Consider the following 18,058-nt stretch of genomic DNA (forward strand, 5'->3'; position numbering starts at 1 on the left):
CGGGAGGTATCTCTGCCGGGGGCGGGGCCGGGGGCGGACCCCGGGGCGGGCCCCGGCGCTGGGGCCGCCTCAGCCCGCGCTTCGCAGCGGTCGTTGGGCTGGAGTGAGGGCGCTGGGGAGCGATTGCACAAGTGGTTCCTCCTCGCGGCCGAGTAATTTCGCTCAGGGCGAGTAAGCAGGCGGAGGAAGAGCGACGTCCTGGGGGCGGCAGGAGAAAGAGGCCGGGCTGCTGGGGGTCGGCTCGCCGGGTAGTCCCAGCAGGTGCGGGGGAGAAGGGAGCGGCGCGTCATGGTGCTGGCGGCAGACGTCGAGGGAGGCTGTGCTCGTCTCCCCGCCTCTGGCAGCCTTCGCTAGCGGCCGAGAGGGAGCCCCTCGCGTCAGCCCGGCCGCCTCTACACTCCAGCAGCTCGGCGGGACCGTTCCTGGGCGGGCGGCGGAGTATGGCATCCGCCTAACGCCAGCCAGCGCAGCAGAGCCCGGGACGCGCTGCCGCGGCGGCCGCTGCCGCTCCGCCGGGATGAGCGACAACAGCGAGGGGATCGTTAGCTTGCCGGTGCCGAGCCCTCCCGGCGGCGGACCGCACTGCGAGGAGGTGCTCGGTAGGCGGGGGCAAGGGGCTGATGCCGGCGCCCGTAGCCTCCTGCCCGACTTGACCGTGCCGCCGCCCAGCACCCTCTGGGCTGAGGACGGCGCCGCCGCCGGCCCGAGCATCGCGGCGCGGGCCAAGAGTGGCGGCCGGCGGACCGCCGTCACCTACGTGATCAACGAGGCGAGCCAGGGGCCGCTGCTGGCGGCGGAGAGCGGCGCCCTACAGAGCCTGCGGGAGGCGTGCGAGGTGGTGGGGGCCGCGCTGGAGACCCTGCACTTCGGCAAGCTGGACTTCGGCGAGACGGCCGTGCTGGACCGCTTCTACAACGCAGGTGAGAGCGCCGGCAGGGGCTGAGCGCCGCCACGGCGCGGGAGTGGCTCGGCCCGGGCTCGCCGCCGCCTCCCCGCCGGGCCGCCCCGGGTTCACCGCGGGGCGGCGGGAGCAGGCGTGGCCCCCCCGCTGCGGGGTCAGATGCGGTCGCGGAGCCCTCCGGGCTGAGCCGCGGGCTGTCCCCGCTGTCCCCGCTGCCTCCGCTGCCTCCGGGCTTCGGCGTCTGCCCTCGGGCGGCCGTGGCGGTTACGCGGCGGGGCAAAAGTGCGTCAGAGCCCGTTTCTGCCCCCCGCTAACGTGTTCTGGAGAAGAAGCTGTCAGCCGGCGTGCTGTGAATCAGCCTGGCAGCGCTGGTGATCCTTACCTGTGGGTTAAACGTGACCTGGCTTTTTTCTCCCGGTCTCCCAACAGAGTGCAGGGACGCACTTTTTGCCTAACACGCTGGGCTCTGGCTGAAGCAGGCAGGAGCTGCGAGGCCCCGGGAGCTTTGAAAAGCAGATTTGGCACCAGCCGTGTAGCTCGGCGATTTCTTTGTGCCTGACACGGTCTGGGACGCTCCGTGTGTTTGTGCTTGGAAGTTTGTGCTTCTGATGTTGGTTGCCTAAAACAGTTATGATGGATGGGCTTGAACAAAGAGCTACACGCACTGATCCAGTCGCTTTGCAAGAATACGCTGTGCCGCATCCTCTGGCCCCAGTTTGCCAGCTTTCCCAGCCATAAAATTGTAACACCTACATTTGAAGGTGTGGTGACCCGAGGTTGTGTGTTATGGTTTACTTGGCCCCTTTTCAAGAAAACAATAAAAGAGCCTTTCCCAGTCTATTTTATTGACAGCTGTATGGTGTGAATGTAGAATAAAAATACTTGGTTGCTTCATTTGTGAAGACTTCATACAACTCAAACTATAGTACTGAATTAGTGTCATTTTTTGAAGCAGGAAAGTGACCTGACCTACAATGTCATGCTTATTGTATGGTATGGTTTTTGCATGTTAAATACACACACACACAAAAAAAGGCACTTAAATGGTTTTGGCTGATATTGTAGTTTCCCCCTGTCCCCGGGGTGGGGCGAGAAAGAAAAAACAAACAAAAAACCCCACCAACCAACCAAAGCCCCTGGTGGTATTGTAGCCAGTTTCCACAAAGGACTGTTTGGCCTGGACATGCATATACATGTCATCTGTTTGAAACTGCAAGCTGTGCCTGTTGCACTGCTGCTTTCAGTTCAGTGAGGTGGGCAATTCGTTGTGCTTCTTGCAGGGTTGTGTCCTGAGAGGTAACATTCTCAGAAGTCAGAGGAGCCATCCTCACAGGTGCAAATAGGAAGGCATAGAGCTTCATTGTAGAACGTACACTCTCCACATACAGAGAAGAGAGTCTTCAGATTTCAAGCACCCTGACACCTCTTCATTTGAGGGCTGGTGAAACCTTAGGGTTTCCTTTGGTTCTGTTGTGAGAGCTGCTGTGCAGAGGGCTCACAGAGTTGAATTATCTGTGATGGTTTTGTGCCTCTTATGTTGGTTAACTTTTAGACTCTGAGCTGTGCAATAGAGAGGGTCTCAGTAGTTCACGGAGACTTTTCTTGTAATGGGAGATTTGACTTGAAGTGGGCCCCTTTTCATTCTGGCAGTAGGCATCTGGCATATAGTGCTGCATAGCTGCACACTTATGTAATATAGCTTGCTTATTTGAATGGCTTTTGAGCAAACTGTAAATGTGAAAACATTACTTATTCTTTCAGTACGGTTTGGCCATGGGAAATTAATCAAGGTGCTGCAAACCAGGAAAAATATTTTGCCATTCTGCTTTACTAGAAAAGCCCATAAACAAACATGTAAATAATTAGGAGCATTTATCACATCCAGCTCCTGGGCTGAAGAAAGCAGGACATAGGAGTTCGTGTTTGCTCCACATATACTCTGTACTGTCTGAGCTGACGAGTCATAAACCAGCTGCGATCTCAAAACTGTGTTGTGCTGCTGGCTCTAAGGCTGAACTTAGGTCTGGAAGGAGCTGTGAGTTTTCATACTTGTTGCTTTATTCCTGTTTCATTTTATACACTCTCTATGTATTTTTAAGAACATTTAGTTGTTCTCCAGAAACTTCAAGTGAGTGAAAAAATGTGTCTCAGGTTAGGAGCAGAACAGCATTTGAGAGTAGAAGCTGTGCAAGCTGAAGAATGTAAATGTGGAGCAGCATAGGGAATGGTCATGAAGAGTGTAACTAGTGCACAGATTATTATTTTTTTTTTAACTGCTTTAACAGGGTGGTGGGGTGGAGTGTTTGTAGGTGACCTGAACTCTTTCCATATTCCCCTTCTTGTCCTCGTTTGCTGTGAGCTTTCAGTGATCAAAGATGGTATTAGTAATATTGACAAAGAATGTCTACACACTACATTATTTTAAAGAAGTAGTGTATGAAACTACTACGGCATGACTAAATATCATATAAGAATTCATCAGTAAAAGTACTTTTAGATTAAGTAACAGTTAATTGGTCTTATTCAAGGTATCAAGTCTTACTGGACTCATTGCAAAAGCCAACTAAGTTACAAGAGTAAGGAATGACGCGTTTTCATGAAGGTTTGGAAAATCAAACTTATAACTGTGTTTGAATGAAGTAAAACAATAAACCTCTCAGCTCTCATAATGCATGTAAATCAACTGTGATTTAGGGGGAGAGAAGAACTACAGTGTAACGTATCTGTCCATCATCAAGCCTTCCCTTCTTAATATCTTATTTCTGTTTTGTATAATATAGTCTGAACTCTTGGTGACCCCAATGTAGGTTCACTTCATGCCTTTCACTGCTTCAAAGAGAACTTCAGGGAGTATTAAATAAAATCTCACATGTAAATACTCATCACCTGCTCTAAATGTAGATTAGCCTACTAATAATCTTCTTTTGCTGGATTCAACTGATGGTCCTTAAATGCTGAGACATAATTAGTAGTGCATATGATTAGTGAGTAGATCTCAGCTATGTATAATTGATTCATTCAAGCACCAAATGTTAAGAGTGAACTTATTCTAGCATTTCTGCTTGCATGATTTAAATTCTGCTTGATTTCAGGAAAACAAAAAATTGCTTCTGGAGAAACCGGTGTGAAATCAGCCCTAGAAACTGTTGGAAAAGTGTTTCTCAAAAATAAAGATTTCAACATTTATCACCTTTTTCTTCATTTAAAGAGATATAGTTAGGTGAGAAGAGGAAAATCTAGTCTGGTTTCTAGCAAAATTCAGTGTATCTGTGTTTGATCAGCTGTCTCAAGGGCTTTTTTCCTTCATGAAGAGGATACTTAAGAGTTTTTCTCCTCCTGCCTTGTATTAAGGTGAATTGCTAGTCTCTCTGAAATTCAGCTTAATTTCAGAACAGTTCAGGATTGTTCAGAAGAGGCAATTTGAAGCCTGCCAAAATATAGCAGGGAAACTTTTCTACAGTGCATTAGACAGTCGTGGTGTTTTAACAGTTACTGTAACCATTGATATTTGTAATTAAATTATATTGTCTCTACATTATACTGACCGGATCTCATGTTCTGATGAGCTTTTTTTTGTTTGTTTTTTTTTGTTTTCCTTTGATTGCTCAGTTCCTTTTGAAAACAGCCATAAATGTGTAGAGTACTTAGAGTCTGTTTGGCTTAAGTAAGCATTCTTTTTTTTTTTTTTTTATTTCCCATCTTTTTTTAGGCAATTGAAATTAGGATGATTTGCTTTCTGTGCAGATCTTTACACAGTCATTTTGTGTTACACAGATGCATCAAGGAGTAGTTGAACAGAGTGTTTTAGAAAAAAAAAAAGGTAAAAGTACTGTAAAAGGAAAAAATAGCATGAATCTAATCTGGGTCAGCTCTTCATGGGGGGGGAAGCTCTAAGTCAAGGTAATTTCACGCAGGCTTTTAGGATTAGGCAGGTTTTTGTCAATTAAAGAAATGACTCATTTGACTTGTAATCTGGCATTTACTTTTAAATTGTATCGATTTTAAAGGGCAGGGTAAATTAGGGGTGAGCGTTCAGTTGACTAGCAAGACAAGTAGTGGTGTACAAGTGTCAAAACTAGGATCACCGCTAATAAAGAGAGGGTTTTGGAATGATCTTTACAATACAGTACTGCAAAGGTAAAAGCTGTGATTTTTCTTCTTGAAGAGTTTAGTAATGTCATGTTTTAGAGTTGGAGAGAAGCCTTACTGGAAGTTTGTCTTTACCTAGAGTACCTTGCACCTTCTTTTGGAGAAACTGACATTGACTTACAGTGCATGGATGGAGGGCCCCTTTGTTTAGTGTTTACAGATGTGTGTTCCTCCTTGTTTGTCTGCTGTGAAAGATTAAGCTACAGAACATCTTCACCTTGTGATTGTAAAATTATTTTTTTGGAATAATGGTAATTTGTCAGAAGCACATTATCAAGCATTCTGACTCTTGTGTACAGTCTTGGAAGGACTGAGAAGGTAAGAAACAGCCCACAGTTGGTGACTGAGGAGAATCTGGGCTTTCTAATCTGTGCAGTCACTTGGTTTAGAGTGGTTCTCAAGATAAACAGTTTGACTGACGTGTTTGTCATATAATCTTTCCTTGTAACTTTAATGTCTTATATTGGGGAATTTCCTTTTCTTCAGGTTCTTATACTCAAGTTTCATGAACCAATGGCCCTTATGATGATACTTTGTTCTAACTGTTGTGTGGGGTTATTGACATAATTCCCCAGAACAGCAATGACTGACTAAAATAGAGTTCATTGAATAAGAAATAATGAAATAGGTTTAGTCTCTTTTATTTTTGTTTCTGGAAGGCAGCGTTGTTGCTTTTATAATTCATGCAGGCTTGGGCTAGAAATTGTCAGTGTCAGTTTACTGGGCTTAGAAACATACTGTGCAGTGGCATACAAAATGACAGAATCTTCAGAGAGCCAGTACAGTCACTTGTGTGACAGTTAACTTTGCTCAGAAGATGTTGTACACCTAAATTTTTTCTGCAGACTTTATAGAACGTTTGTGGATTATGCATTTATAAACATCTGCAGGCACACAGTAAAGCAGTGCCAGGACTCTACTGCTTTCTTGCAGTTTCTTCCTGTTTTTCTCTAAATATGCTAAATTATATGATGCTAAATTGTTTTTTGAAGTAATTTATGCCTTTATGTAAGTTTCCTGGAAGTTTTGTGATTGTGACACACTAATGCAGACTCTCTTATTAAACCCCAAAAGAGGTGGTGATTTGTTGTAAAACTGGCGTTCTTGATTCCAGTAGTTGACGTGAATGTTTTCAGTGGTAAAAAGCAGCATGCTTCCTACCATATTAGCTGTTTGTAGGAACAAAAAAACAGTACTGGAGAGAGTAACTGCAAGCTTTATTCTATTCCACGTTGTCTGTCAGAATGATTAGGTGTTTTTCACCACCTCTTTTCTCTGTACTTCCTGATTAGTATTTTTTATTTCACTAACAGAGTTTTGTCAGACACTTGAAATTCTGCACATGCTTTCTGTGATTATGCAGCACTTGCATTCATCACTAAAAAAAAAAAAAAGTGGAGTTCCACTGTCAGTGGAACTCATGTTGAAAGAGCTTTGCATTTCAGCAGCACTATGTTGAGACTGATCAGTTGGAGCAAGAAATGCCTAGTAATTTAATAGTGCAGAATAGAGTTGATGATTATAGCCATACTTTCAAGATAGATGTGTCAGGAGTGTGAGGTATTATAAGTACAGAATCTTTGTGTCTGAAAGCAAATTGTGTATTGTAATATTTAAATGGAGTGGGTTATAAAGCTCCTTTTGACTCTAGATATTGATTCTGGACTCTATTAGGAGGCAGCATTAGAAACCTAAAACAAATATATGGCACATCTTCAACATAAAACATTATTTCATTCTGAAGCATCTGAATGTGATCTACATCTAAAATGAAAATAATGATGAGTCTGGAAAAAAATCCTGATATAAAGTTTCTTTTGTGTTTTTATAGTTAGTGCTAGTGGAGAGCTTCTGAATTTATGAAGAAATTGTGGGATTTGCGATGATATTCATAAATACTTCCATTGATGAACAGCTGTAAATTTTATAACCAGATTCCAGTATTGGTACTGTATGCATAAATTCCATCAGGCTGCCTGTCAATAGGTGACTGGAAGACTGATACCCTATCAGTTCCTGTATGAAGTAGGAGCACAGCACATGCATGGAGGACGTGTGTGGAATGGATGCATGAGGGCTGTGAGACCCGAGTTCTCTTCCAAACTTAGTCACTGGCCTGCCATAACTGTTTCTAGCTCTGCTGTGCAGCAAGAGCTTCCTTGGGCCTCTTCCCCAGCTGAGAGGCTTGTACAGCATCTAGTGTGGGTGCCGTGGGCACAGGACCGTGATACTAGGGTGAATTTGCAGCCATTTCTGCAATGTAAATAGTATGAAGGGTATGCTCTTGCAGTGTTTATTTACTAAATCTCCCAGTGATATCAGTGAGACACCTGGATAGACATTCCACATCCACAACTCATTGTGAGGCATCTGTATGAACAGACATCATAAAAGTATATTCCCTGGGGAAGAAGAGGCTGAATGGGGCTAGGTAAATGCTTTGTGAGAGTAATGCAGAAGAAAGCCTATAACTGATTTTTCTGCAGTTTGCATTTCTGTAGCTCTGAACAGGATGTGTCATACAGAAATGACTCCTGAATTTACCACAGCCATGATAAGAATTTGACTTCTCTTTTTAGTTGCTTTCTAAAGTAAGAAGCACAATGCAAAAAGCTATAAATGTAGCAAGTGATGACAGAATGAAACAAATTGTGTTAAAGTCTAAAGGATCAAGTGAAAAGTCGAAAAGGCCTTAATACATCATTTACACCATTATCCTCAATGAATTTTCCTATCTGTTATGGTCTTAAATAAAACTAAGCAAATGAAAGTTTCAGTTTTATGGCAGTTCATTTTATTTTGTTTCTCAGTAGAGAAAAGCTGCATTTTAAGCATATTATGTAGTGCTGATCATTTAAACTTGTTCCTTCCTTCCGCTTCCAGCCCCTCAGTCCTTTGGAACAGTCACTGTGTAGAACTGTATTTGCATGCACAGGTAACCTGCAAGTTGTATTTGCAAGTTCTGCCCAAAGAAACTGAAAAAAACCCTGAAGTGGCTCAGCAATGATAGGGATTTTGTACATTTGTAGTTAATAAAACAGAAGTTGTTGCTGGGATTCCTATCTTTCATTGCAGGCTCCCTGCTTTAGATTGTCCTTGAACAGCCCCTGTCCACAGTAGTGTCCTGCTGCTTATTTTGTATGGCTTCTCTGCGGGGTTATATTCAATGATACAGGCACACTCAGAAGTACAGTGTTTATTAGAATGAGATAGGCCTGTGAAGCAGTCAGTAAAGTCATCTTGTACAGCAGAATGTGTGTGTGACAGATGAAAGCAGAATCTGTTTTGACAATTGGGGAATTTTCTGGTAATCACTGATGGGTAGATTTCTGTAAGAAGTTTGTAATTGTTTGTATTTCAAGAGAAAAAGAACCTCAGGCTGAGCTTGACACACAGCACAGGCTGCTTCTTTTTAGTGTATATTACTTTTTTTCCTCGTGAGACCAAATTTATTCGTTGACTGGAGCAGATATAATTCTTCTTTCAGTTACGAAGAGCTGCTGATCAACTACTAACAATGGCATGCCGGAGTTGAATTCTCTTTTAAATCGTGTCAGCCTGTATTCATAACCTTTGAGATGCGCTTAGATGCCGCATGGGGCTTAAAGAATTCCCACAGACTGACTCATTTGAAGTCAGTGGGAATCAGCACTCATTCAAATCCCACAAGAAATGTACGTTTTGATTTAGGAACTAGATATCCTTGTAAAAAATTGGCTCTGCACTTCTCTCTTACTGTAATAAAGTAAATTACTTGCTCTGGGACTTACTTGATGATGGCATTTGTAGATGTCTCTTGCAGATAGTGCACTCTGAAAGCACCAGCTGCTTACTCACCCAGTGGCGAAGACAGCTTTTCAGTGATGTCTTCACGGAAGAGTTATCCACAGCTCTTGCAGGGAATTTTATCTGCTCTTCCTCTTCACGCAGTACCTGTCTAATAGAGGTATAATGCTGCTTTCAGGACAGTCTTTCTGACTTCCTAGAGGCTATAGACTGAAACCTGCAGTCTGTGAAGTGTCAAGATGCAGGTTGAATATGAAATAAATAATTATCGAGAGTTGAAAGTCCTCCAACACCTTCCTTGTTGCTTCCAACAGAAGTGTATTCTGCAGTGTGCGTGAGTGCCCGAGTCAGTCATCTGGCTGTAGCGCAGAAAGCCCTGGGTGTGAACAAGGAAGACTCAGTGATGTACTAAGGGGAAAGGAATGTTTGTACCACTGTGGGAATTCATGTACAGTTTTGAAGTGGGGCCCTTCCTGCTTGGGATAAATTTATCCAGTTACGTTGACACAGTAGCAAAGTGCTTCGTTTAATTCCACCATATAGGCACACCCGTAAGGTAAAAGCTCCTGCTTCCACTGCTCCCCCTTCAATAAGATTTTTACAGCTACATGGACTTTTAAAAACACAATAGTACTGTTTTTTCTCCTCTAGAGGGGAAACATGCTAGCTGTATACCAAACTTTGTGTTTTATTGGTTTATTACTGCCTTTCAATGCAGTATTTAAGGTAAGATTTCTCAGCCTTCCCTCCAGGAACCTTATGGGTGCTTCATATGAAAATGGATTTACTTTAATCTGAATGTACTTGTGCTGACCGCTGTTTCTGCTTCCGTGTGCTGGCAATAACACAGCATGATGGTGAAAGCCAGGTTTTGGTTGTGTGCTGCATCCTATCTTCACCCGCTCCTGGCAGCTCATGCCCTCAGTGAAAGTGACGTGTGGCATCTGTGGAGAAGGGCAGAAGCTATTTGCTTCCTGAATGTAACCTTCTCTTCCAGATCACAGTTGGAAATGAGAGGGTTTTGCCAGGCGGTTGGTGTGAGGAACTGGGAATCCTTCCAAGTCTTCTTGGGAGTGAGATTTGGTCAGTTCTGAACACCATCACCATTCCTGGGTCAAGTGCAATTGCAAAAGGCTCAGTAACACTGTCCTGGCCACTTTCACTGGGGAAAAAGTTGTTAACTGTATAAATAAACTGAAGTCCTGTTTATTTATGCTCTCTGTTTCCTTGAGGTCAGTTTCAATTTTTGTTTTCTGCAGAGCTGAGCTCCACTGGTACTTCATATAATAATAAATATACTTCATATGATATTTGGGAGTCCTTTAATGCGTAGCCTCTTACAAATGTTTTCAGTGACCTTGATAATCATGCAGACTGCTGTGTAGAAACTATTTTATTTGCTTATGATGATGGAACCTATTTCAGGAATTCATTGAATATTTGTATATTATTTACATTTCAAGACTGTGAAGTGTGTGCTTTTCTACCTTCCACAACTGTTCTTTATGAGTGTGTGCTAATCAGGAGAGGAACAGAACTTCTTGACGACTGGTTTATTTTTTCACTCTGAGACTGTGTATCTCAAAACCTGGGTGGTTCTAGTTTTGCTTTATTTCTGCTGGAGGTTTCTATTCCTTTTATGTCTTTCAGGGCTGTCACTGAATTTGGGAATTTTTCTGATTTAATAACCAGGAGTAACGACTCTGGGTATAGTGAGTGTTGCATATGTGAAGCATAGGAGAGATTGCAGGGCAAACCAGGAAAAAAAAGCGGCACTTCCAATGGGTTAACAGTTGGACTTTATGTTATTAGAGGTCTTTTCTAACCTAAATTATTCTATGATTCTATGAAAATATTCTGTACAGTAACAGCATTGCTGTACAAAGCAGGATTTACTGTTTTTTTTTTCAAAAGGATGCTGGCAGATGGAGGGGAAGAGCGTGGTCCTGAGTACTGCAGCTCTAGAGGGTGGAAGGGAGGAAAGGCATTAATTACCCTTGTCATGTGAGCAGGCTGATGTGGCCAATGCTGTTGTCTTGGAGGAAGTGCTGGGATCTTGCAGAGCTGCTTCTGGTCTGTTCTTGAGGGATTATGCTCTTTCCTTCCCCTAGATCAGAGTGAGCAGAAGACTGTTTGTTTGGTTTCCCCCCCCCCCCCCCCCTTTTCTACTTGCTCTCACAGACCAAGGGCAGCATGTGGGTACCCTGACTTACTACAGCCATAGAAGGCCATCTCTGGTGGTGAAGTCTGAACTTCACACGGCATTGCTGAGTCCAAGTCTGTAGCTAGAGAGAAACTTCTTCAGCCTCTCAGCATGAGCGAGGGAGCCCTTTGGCCTGGGCTAGAGGTGGGGACGGGTGGTGTGCTAGGTTCTGGACAAGCCTTCTCCTAGGCTGGACCCTATATGGGGAGCATGGTCCAGGGTCAAGGCTGCGTGATGCAGTATGGCCCAACTGTGCTAGCAGCTTTTTGCTGGACTAGTCTCAGGTGTATGGCAGAACTCTCTGTTTGCAGAGTTTTCAAGTGTCTCATGGGCTGGATTTAGCTGCCACTCAAAGAGCTTGTGTTGAAGCTTTACTTGGATGCACTTATTTCTTTGAGGCTTAATAACAACAGAAGTTTGTGGAGGTCATTAAGCGTGAAGTGGTTTTAACTTGGTTTGAATGCCTCAACAGACTTGCGTGTATTTCACAGTTCTGTGGAAAATGGAAAAAAGTGTTGAAAGTATGCATTCTGAAAGCGTTTCACAAAAGCAGCAAGAAAGTGAAGATTCTTGCCAGTAATTCTGTTACCAGAACGCATGATCTCCCTTTTCCAGCTGATGCAATAAGGCCAAAATGCAATAAAAGCAGTAGGAAAATGGACTAATCTAAAGCAAGATCTTCTGTAGCAAACCCTGCCAATGGGTGTGTAACTGGAAAACTTCCAGTCCCTTTTGTTGCTTAACTGTTTGCATTTTGGTCTGTTTTCTGTAGTGTCCCCTAAGTGTCTCTGCTTTGAATGGTCAGTGTGTTGACAGCTTGATATTTTGTCTCTATTTCTTCTCTGTTCAAATACTTTAATAGTAGCTCCAGTGGAAAAAATTCCTGCTAGGCAGACTTCCCAAGCCTTAGTGGATTTTGGTTTGTGCTGTGTCTGCCTGCAAATTGGCAGGTGCCTGTCTTCAGGATTTAATTCAGTTTGTAAGAAATTATTTATTCCTTATGCATTATAAATTGAAGCTATTGATTTAACGCTACTGCCATAGTAATTTCTAGCTGTACTTTTGCAGTAGAACTGTCTCAGACTTCCAACACTAAAAGGCCTGGTTCACATGGCATATTTTCAAATAATCTTTAATGCTGGTAAATAAATACAAGTAAGTTAATGGTTACTGCAATATGCATATAATATCAGAAAAGGCCATTATCCTCCTGCTAAGAGTATACTGCTGTCTCTCTCTAGCTGCAGTGCTAAGCAGGGTAAGAACATCATAAAATCCATTTTTGTGTGCGCTTACTCTCAGTAAGTAGGACTGCTGGAAGAGTGAATTTTATTGTATCCCTTTGAGGTGCAGTCCCATGGCAGCTTAAGTGGATGAAAACTGGACTAACACACTTCGCCCTGATGCTGATTTCAGTGTTCAGAGAGTTACATGATGAGGTGGGTCAGGGAGCTGACCTGATTGTAGTTCACCCATTTATTTATTTCTGGTTAGTTTTCTGTTGAGTAAGTTCTCTGAGCTGAGCGCATGTTCCAGAGGACAGATAGACAGCAGGACTGCAGCAGCCAGAGTAGAGATTGGCTAGAAGTGTGGTTTCATGTTATTCTTGATCCTGCCTCATGGATTGCCTCGTCCTTATCCTTCTGGTAAGGGTGGCTAAAGGGTGTACTTCACATTGGCTTTGCCAGCTCTGTATGCTCTCAGCCTGATGCTTTTCAGAAAGTTTCAGTTTACAGCGGGGTTTGAAAATGTGGTTTGGGCTTTGCTATAGATCAGAACAAAAACTTAAGAACATCTCATCAGCCAAAAGTTCAGAGATTCTGCCACTCAAATAGAAATTTGTGACCACCTCTCTGCTAGCAGATGAGAGTATTCATGGATACCAGAGTTCAGTTGCCTGTGCTGTTAAGTTGTTATCACTTTGGGTATGCTTTTGGTCTGGGCCAACTAGTACGGTCTCAGCAGCCTTCCCAGTGGCTGATCTGAAGGCAGCAACCTGAGGCTAGGAGAATTTAAGATGTGTGTAAGACACACCTGGCCACTTGGTCCTAATGCAGAAGTGAGGCCTGGGGCATGTTTAATCAATCAGCATTGCTTTACTGATTTTGTAGTTTGGGTGTAACAAGTGTGCCTCTGAACAGGTTTGAAGTTTGCATTGATAGCTGGGAATATGCAGAGTTGCAGTGCCGTATCTGTTCAGGGAGGTGGGTTTAAGATGTTGCATCTGTGAACGCACAATGCCATCAGCTATCTTAGCTTCCAAATTCAATTTTTCTTGGAGGCCTTAAACTGAATGAAGGGCAGTGGATAGCTATTACAAGTCTTAGGCCTCAACAGTCATCAAGCAAATAATCTGCTAATATGTACTGTCTGTTGAAAAGGAATCTTCCCAAAACACACCTTATGAAACTAGATTGCAAGTACAGTGTTTGTATGTCTTTTCCAGCATGAATCGTCACTTCCTTTGTATCTGCATGTAACATGCAAAAAGTCATGACTGAATATGATGTAAAAAATTTATTTTCCATTTTAGTGCATTTGGACTTTCAGTCCGACTGTAAGGCATAACTGAGAGAACACCTCTCAGTTCCTGTTTTGATAAAAGATATAATATTTTTCAGTGATTAATTTCAGCATAACTGCTCTGAAGAAGATAGACTGCAAAAGAAACAAATGAAGTTTTGGGAGCTTGGTTCAGAGCTGTTGTAAATGATTTGTTCAATGCTGGCAAAACTGGTTCCTAGGTTTCATGGTTTAATGTGCTGGCCTTTGTATCCAGGTATTTTTGGACAAATCTCTGTATTCTTCAGACTGAAAGAGTAGTTACCGTGTTCAAAATGAATGTGTGAATAGGTGGTGGCTGTTGTCACTTTTTTTTAGTGTCTCGAACGTTTCTTGATCCTAAATGATTCTCTTTCTTCTCTTTAGAAGTTAAAGAGGCTGAAGCATGAGAATTCAAGTATTAATACTGTACAAATGCAGACTGAGATGCCTTTCTTGCCAGCTGTGTCAGTTATTTAGTTTGAGTAAAGCTGAATATCTATTTCACTGGCAATCATTTAAGACTTGCATTTATGTAGCTTTCCTATTCACATCAGTAATTGTTGTAGGAAAAAAATTTCTATTTTTAACATAAGTTACTGTTATCTTACCATTTCATCACTTCAGTTTGAATGGAGCTTGAAGCCTACGTTGAATCTTGCATATGGAGTTATTTTAGTTAATTGGTACCAGGCCACCTGGAATACTAATTGAATTCCAGAAATTATTTGGAATTAAAACATTTTTACCCATACATAAAATACGGAAGGAAAAGAAATATAAGTTTAATCACCTGTTAATACGCAAATGGTCATTCCTACCATTTTGGCTCTGCTAACCTATGCCAGTCATCAAACTTTCTCTTTGACCACTGATTTAGCTGGTGGAATTGATGAATTCATAAGCTTCTTCCAGTATTATTTCCTTGGTTCAGTTGTGGGCTAGCTAGCATTAGTTTTTGTTGACTGCTGTGATTCAAGAAATCTAGGTGATGGATTAGTTTGTAGTCTGTTTTCTCAAGTAAAATGTTTGACTGTATTCCTACTCATTTGGTCCTTGTTCTTACTCAAAAAAATGATGCTGTATGAGACACTTAAAATGTATAACCTCATTTGTGGCTGTGGTGCTAGTCCTGTTTCAAAAACTGCTATTGGAACAATAATGTTCTTTTTCTAAACATCAAGTTTGGTGCCATGCTAGCATGGCGAGTGTCCATACATAAAAACTTCAGAATCAAATTCAACACTTCCTGTGCTCCAAGTGTGTTATCTTGAAGTTGCTTCTACCAGGTATGATGCTGGCCATTCCCATTTGTGGGTAAGATGTCTGCTTGTGGATTCCAAAGCATTTTATAGAGGGAACAAATAGTAAGCTTATAATTTTAAATTTTAAAGATAGTGAAACCAGAAGGGTGGAGAGTAAAGTGACTTGCCTGAGGTTTGCCAGTAGACTGTAGCTAGAGCTGAGGAGAGGACTCGGGCTTCCTGAGTTTGTGAGCTGCCGGCTAGATCAGATGTGCTGCTGCTGTGATCGTGGGTGATTTAGATATGACTCATTTCTGTTGAGAAAGCAAGAACATCTATGATCCTTAACATCAAATCAGAAGAAAAGTTTTAAAAACTCTTACACAGTGGTTGGATATTAGATTCTATCGCAGTAATTCTGTGTAAGTGCTGTAGCAAAATAAAAGCAGCTTTTGGTACTGTAGTCATATGCAAAGATGGTTTGCATTTGGAAGTAAAGTTTGAGCATTTGCGTATTCATATAGAGTGACAAGCAACAGTAAGTCAAGGCTATTATCTTTGCTATAAAACTGAATTGAATGAGAATGAAATCATAGCTGTTACAGGCCACCTGAAGTTACCCTTGACAAAGCCAGATGTGGACTTGCGTATCAGACTTGTTTAATCTCGTTTTGCAGCAATTAGCAGCCATCGTGTCAAGCGTTAAGAATTTAACTCAGATGAGTCATATCCGTTTTCTGTTGTGGGGTGAAATAGTGTAGTTACTTGTGAGGCTTGGCGGCAGGTGGTGTGGTTTGTGTGAGTAGTAGTAATATTAGGTAGACAGTATTTTCTGTATAGGTTTGCAAATTAATAGTTGCTTCTCAGGAAGTTTTGAGTGTGAAAATCAAGGAACTTCAACATTAAGTAACTTCTTATGTGCACACACAGAGTTATTTTGGTAGACCAAGTAGTGTAAAGTTTTGTCCTCAGTAAGAATAAGAATATGTATCTCCTCATCTCCCCTTTACTGATACTGTCACTTTTACCCTGACAGGCTTGAAACATGAGGGGGTAGCTATGTGATCTGTGCATCTGGCTCTGGTTGGCTAAAGCACAGAATCATATCTCAAATTCTGAAAATAATTTCAGACTTGATGTATGTGAAAGGGAGATGAACTTAAGCTGAATAAAGCAGCCTGGATGAATCTGTCTGTCTGAACTTAAAGATGTTCTGGTTCTAACAATGCTGCTACACCACTAGTTCCAAACATCCAGTGATTATGTACTGTGTGTCTAAATTAAGAAGCTGGATCAGAATCACAACTTGCGGGAAAAGCTAGTATACTTCAGCAAAATTTAAATTTTGTAAGCCTGATGTTCTCAAAATTTCAGGTTTTCCATTTTTTTCCTAGGTGAAGACTACATTTTATTTTGGGTTTTTTTCCAAAACTTTTGTAATTATTGTCCTTGGGAACTGGTGAGAGATGAGGTTTGCAAAAGAACAGCTGTTCCAAACTTTCTTGTAGCTAGCAGTAATACTTGTATTGTGATCAAACTTGTACATCTGCAACTGTATACAAGCCTGCAACTTCGCTTTATTCTGCTAGAGATAAACTCCTCGTCCTTATTAGCTTCTAGCAAGGACCTTTAAAATTTTAAAAGCATTTGAGGCTTTTGTGTAACAGGGCAAGACAAGTCCATGCTGTGGAGTGCTTTGCAAAGTCAGATACTGATTCTGTCTAGATCTTTTGTGAATTGCTGCAATAGAAGTGTCATGTGCTGTGTTAGTGTCATATGTCAAGTTCTGATGAAGGGTTGGTTTTTTAATTTCTGAGTACTCCAAACTACAGTCTCATCTTGAAATTTGAGAATTTATTTTGTAGTGTGAAGTAAGAGACTTTTATGAAGGGTTTTTGGTGGAGCCCAGGGAATCCCAGAAACCTGTGAGCAGTGAAGCAATTGATAAAACTAGTCTTTATATGGGTTTATTTTGAGATGTGTTGGTCAGCATGGTCACTAGACGAATTTTCAAAGTAAATGAACAGAGACACAAAAGGAATAAATGCTGCCAGGCATGCTTATTTTCTAATCTTTTATGATGCCTAGCAGAGGTTAGAGCTATTGTGAATAAATTTCTTGAAATCTTATGGGACTAATAAATAAAATAAGTAATAAATAAATAAATAAAAATGGCAGGAGTTACTGGAAAAGAAATAGAGGAAAAACTAGAAAAGTCACTTGCTGTATAAATCTGTGATGTGTAATATCTTTATTATTACATGCATCTCTGCTAATCTCATTTCAGAAATTGAGTTGTAACTTGGTGGAAGGCAAGGGGACAAAAGGTAAAGGCAAGTGGAAAAAAAAGGAAAGACAAGGGGGGAAAAAAGAAGGAAAGACAAGAGGGGAAAAAAAGAAGGAAAGACAAGGGGGGAAAAAAGAAGGAAAGACAAGAGGGGAAAAAAAGAAGGAAAGACAAGAGGGGAAAAAAAGAAGGAAAGACAAGAGGGGAAAAAAAGAAGGAAAGACAAGAGGGGAAAAGGATTATCAGAAGCATTCGTGGAATTGTTTCCATGCAGATGGAGATTGAATAGGTACAGTCTCTTCAGAAGGAAAACAAAGGGGAAGGTGACAGTTTAAAACCAAGGATGGAAAAGAAAGAATGATTAAGGAACAATTACTCATTTTTAATTTTTGGCATTTTAGTTCTTATCTGCAAGTAGCTTTAGAAGAAGCTAAAGGAAGCACTTTTCCATAGAAGTACATAGCTAAATAGTCTTCAAAAGGACTAAAATTCATGAGGTGTGGTTTGCTCAGACCTGTTAGGCATGGTGGACAACTGAAATGACTCAGGAGCTCTTCAGGGTGTTGAATTTCCAGAAGCTTTAAGGATGTATGTACCAGGTGGCTCTGCAGTTGCTCTGTTTCTGTTCCCTAATAACTGCTGTTGGCAGTGGTAGAGATAAGATACTGGACTAGATGGACTTCTTATCTGACTTAATGCTGCTCCCCTTAAGACCAAACTGACACAGTTCATTGACAGATGATCTAAATTTTCTAACTAATTTGCTAGAGAAATGAAATCGTAAATGTTTTCCAGAAGTAGATGCAAGTGATGATGATGATGAACAAGGTTGACCTATGTAACGCCAGCTGGATGCAGATCATCAGCTAATATAACCTGATTTACAGAATTACACTGGTTTACATTGGTTGAGAATCTGGCATCAGTCTGGCATCTGAAATAGCAGG

The 18,058-nt window shown here is 41.9% G+C and overlaps 1 protein-coding gene across 1 annotated transcript in view; it reads left to right on the plus strand.

Annotated features, from left to right (window-relative positions):
• Positions 1-104: 104 nt before the first annotated feature.
• Positions 105-18,058, plus strand: part of MAP3K5 (mitogen-activated protein kinase kinase kinase 5) — a 107,306-nt gene continuing 89,352 nt past the window's right edge. The window contains exon 1 of the mRNA XM_080390104.1: positions 105-920. Within this exon, the coding sequence (XP_080246230.1) occupies positions 518-920 (403 nt within the window). The 5' untranslated portion in view covers positions 105-517. The remainder of the gene's footprint in view (positions 921-18,058) is intronic.

The sequence above is a fragment of the Falco punctatus genome (assembly GCF_963210335.1).
Source record: "Falco punctatus genome assembly, chromosome: 5".
Classification (NCBI taxonomy): domain Eukaryota; kingdom Metazoa; phylum Chordata; class Aves; order Falconiformes; family Falconidae; genus Falco; species Falco punctatus.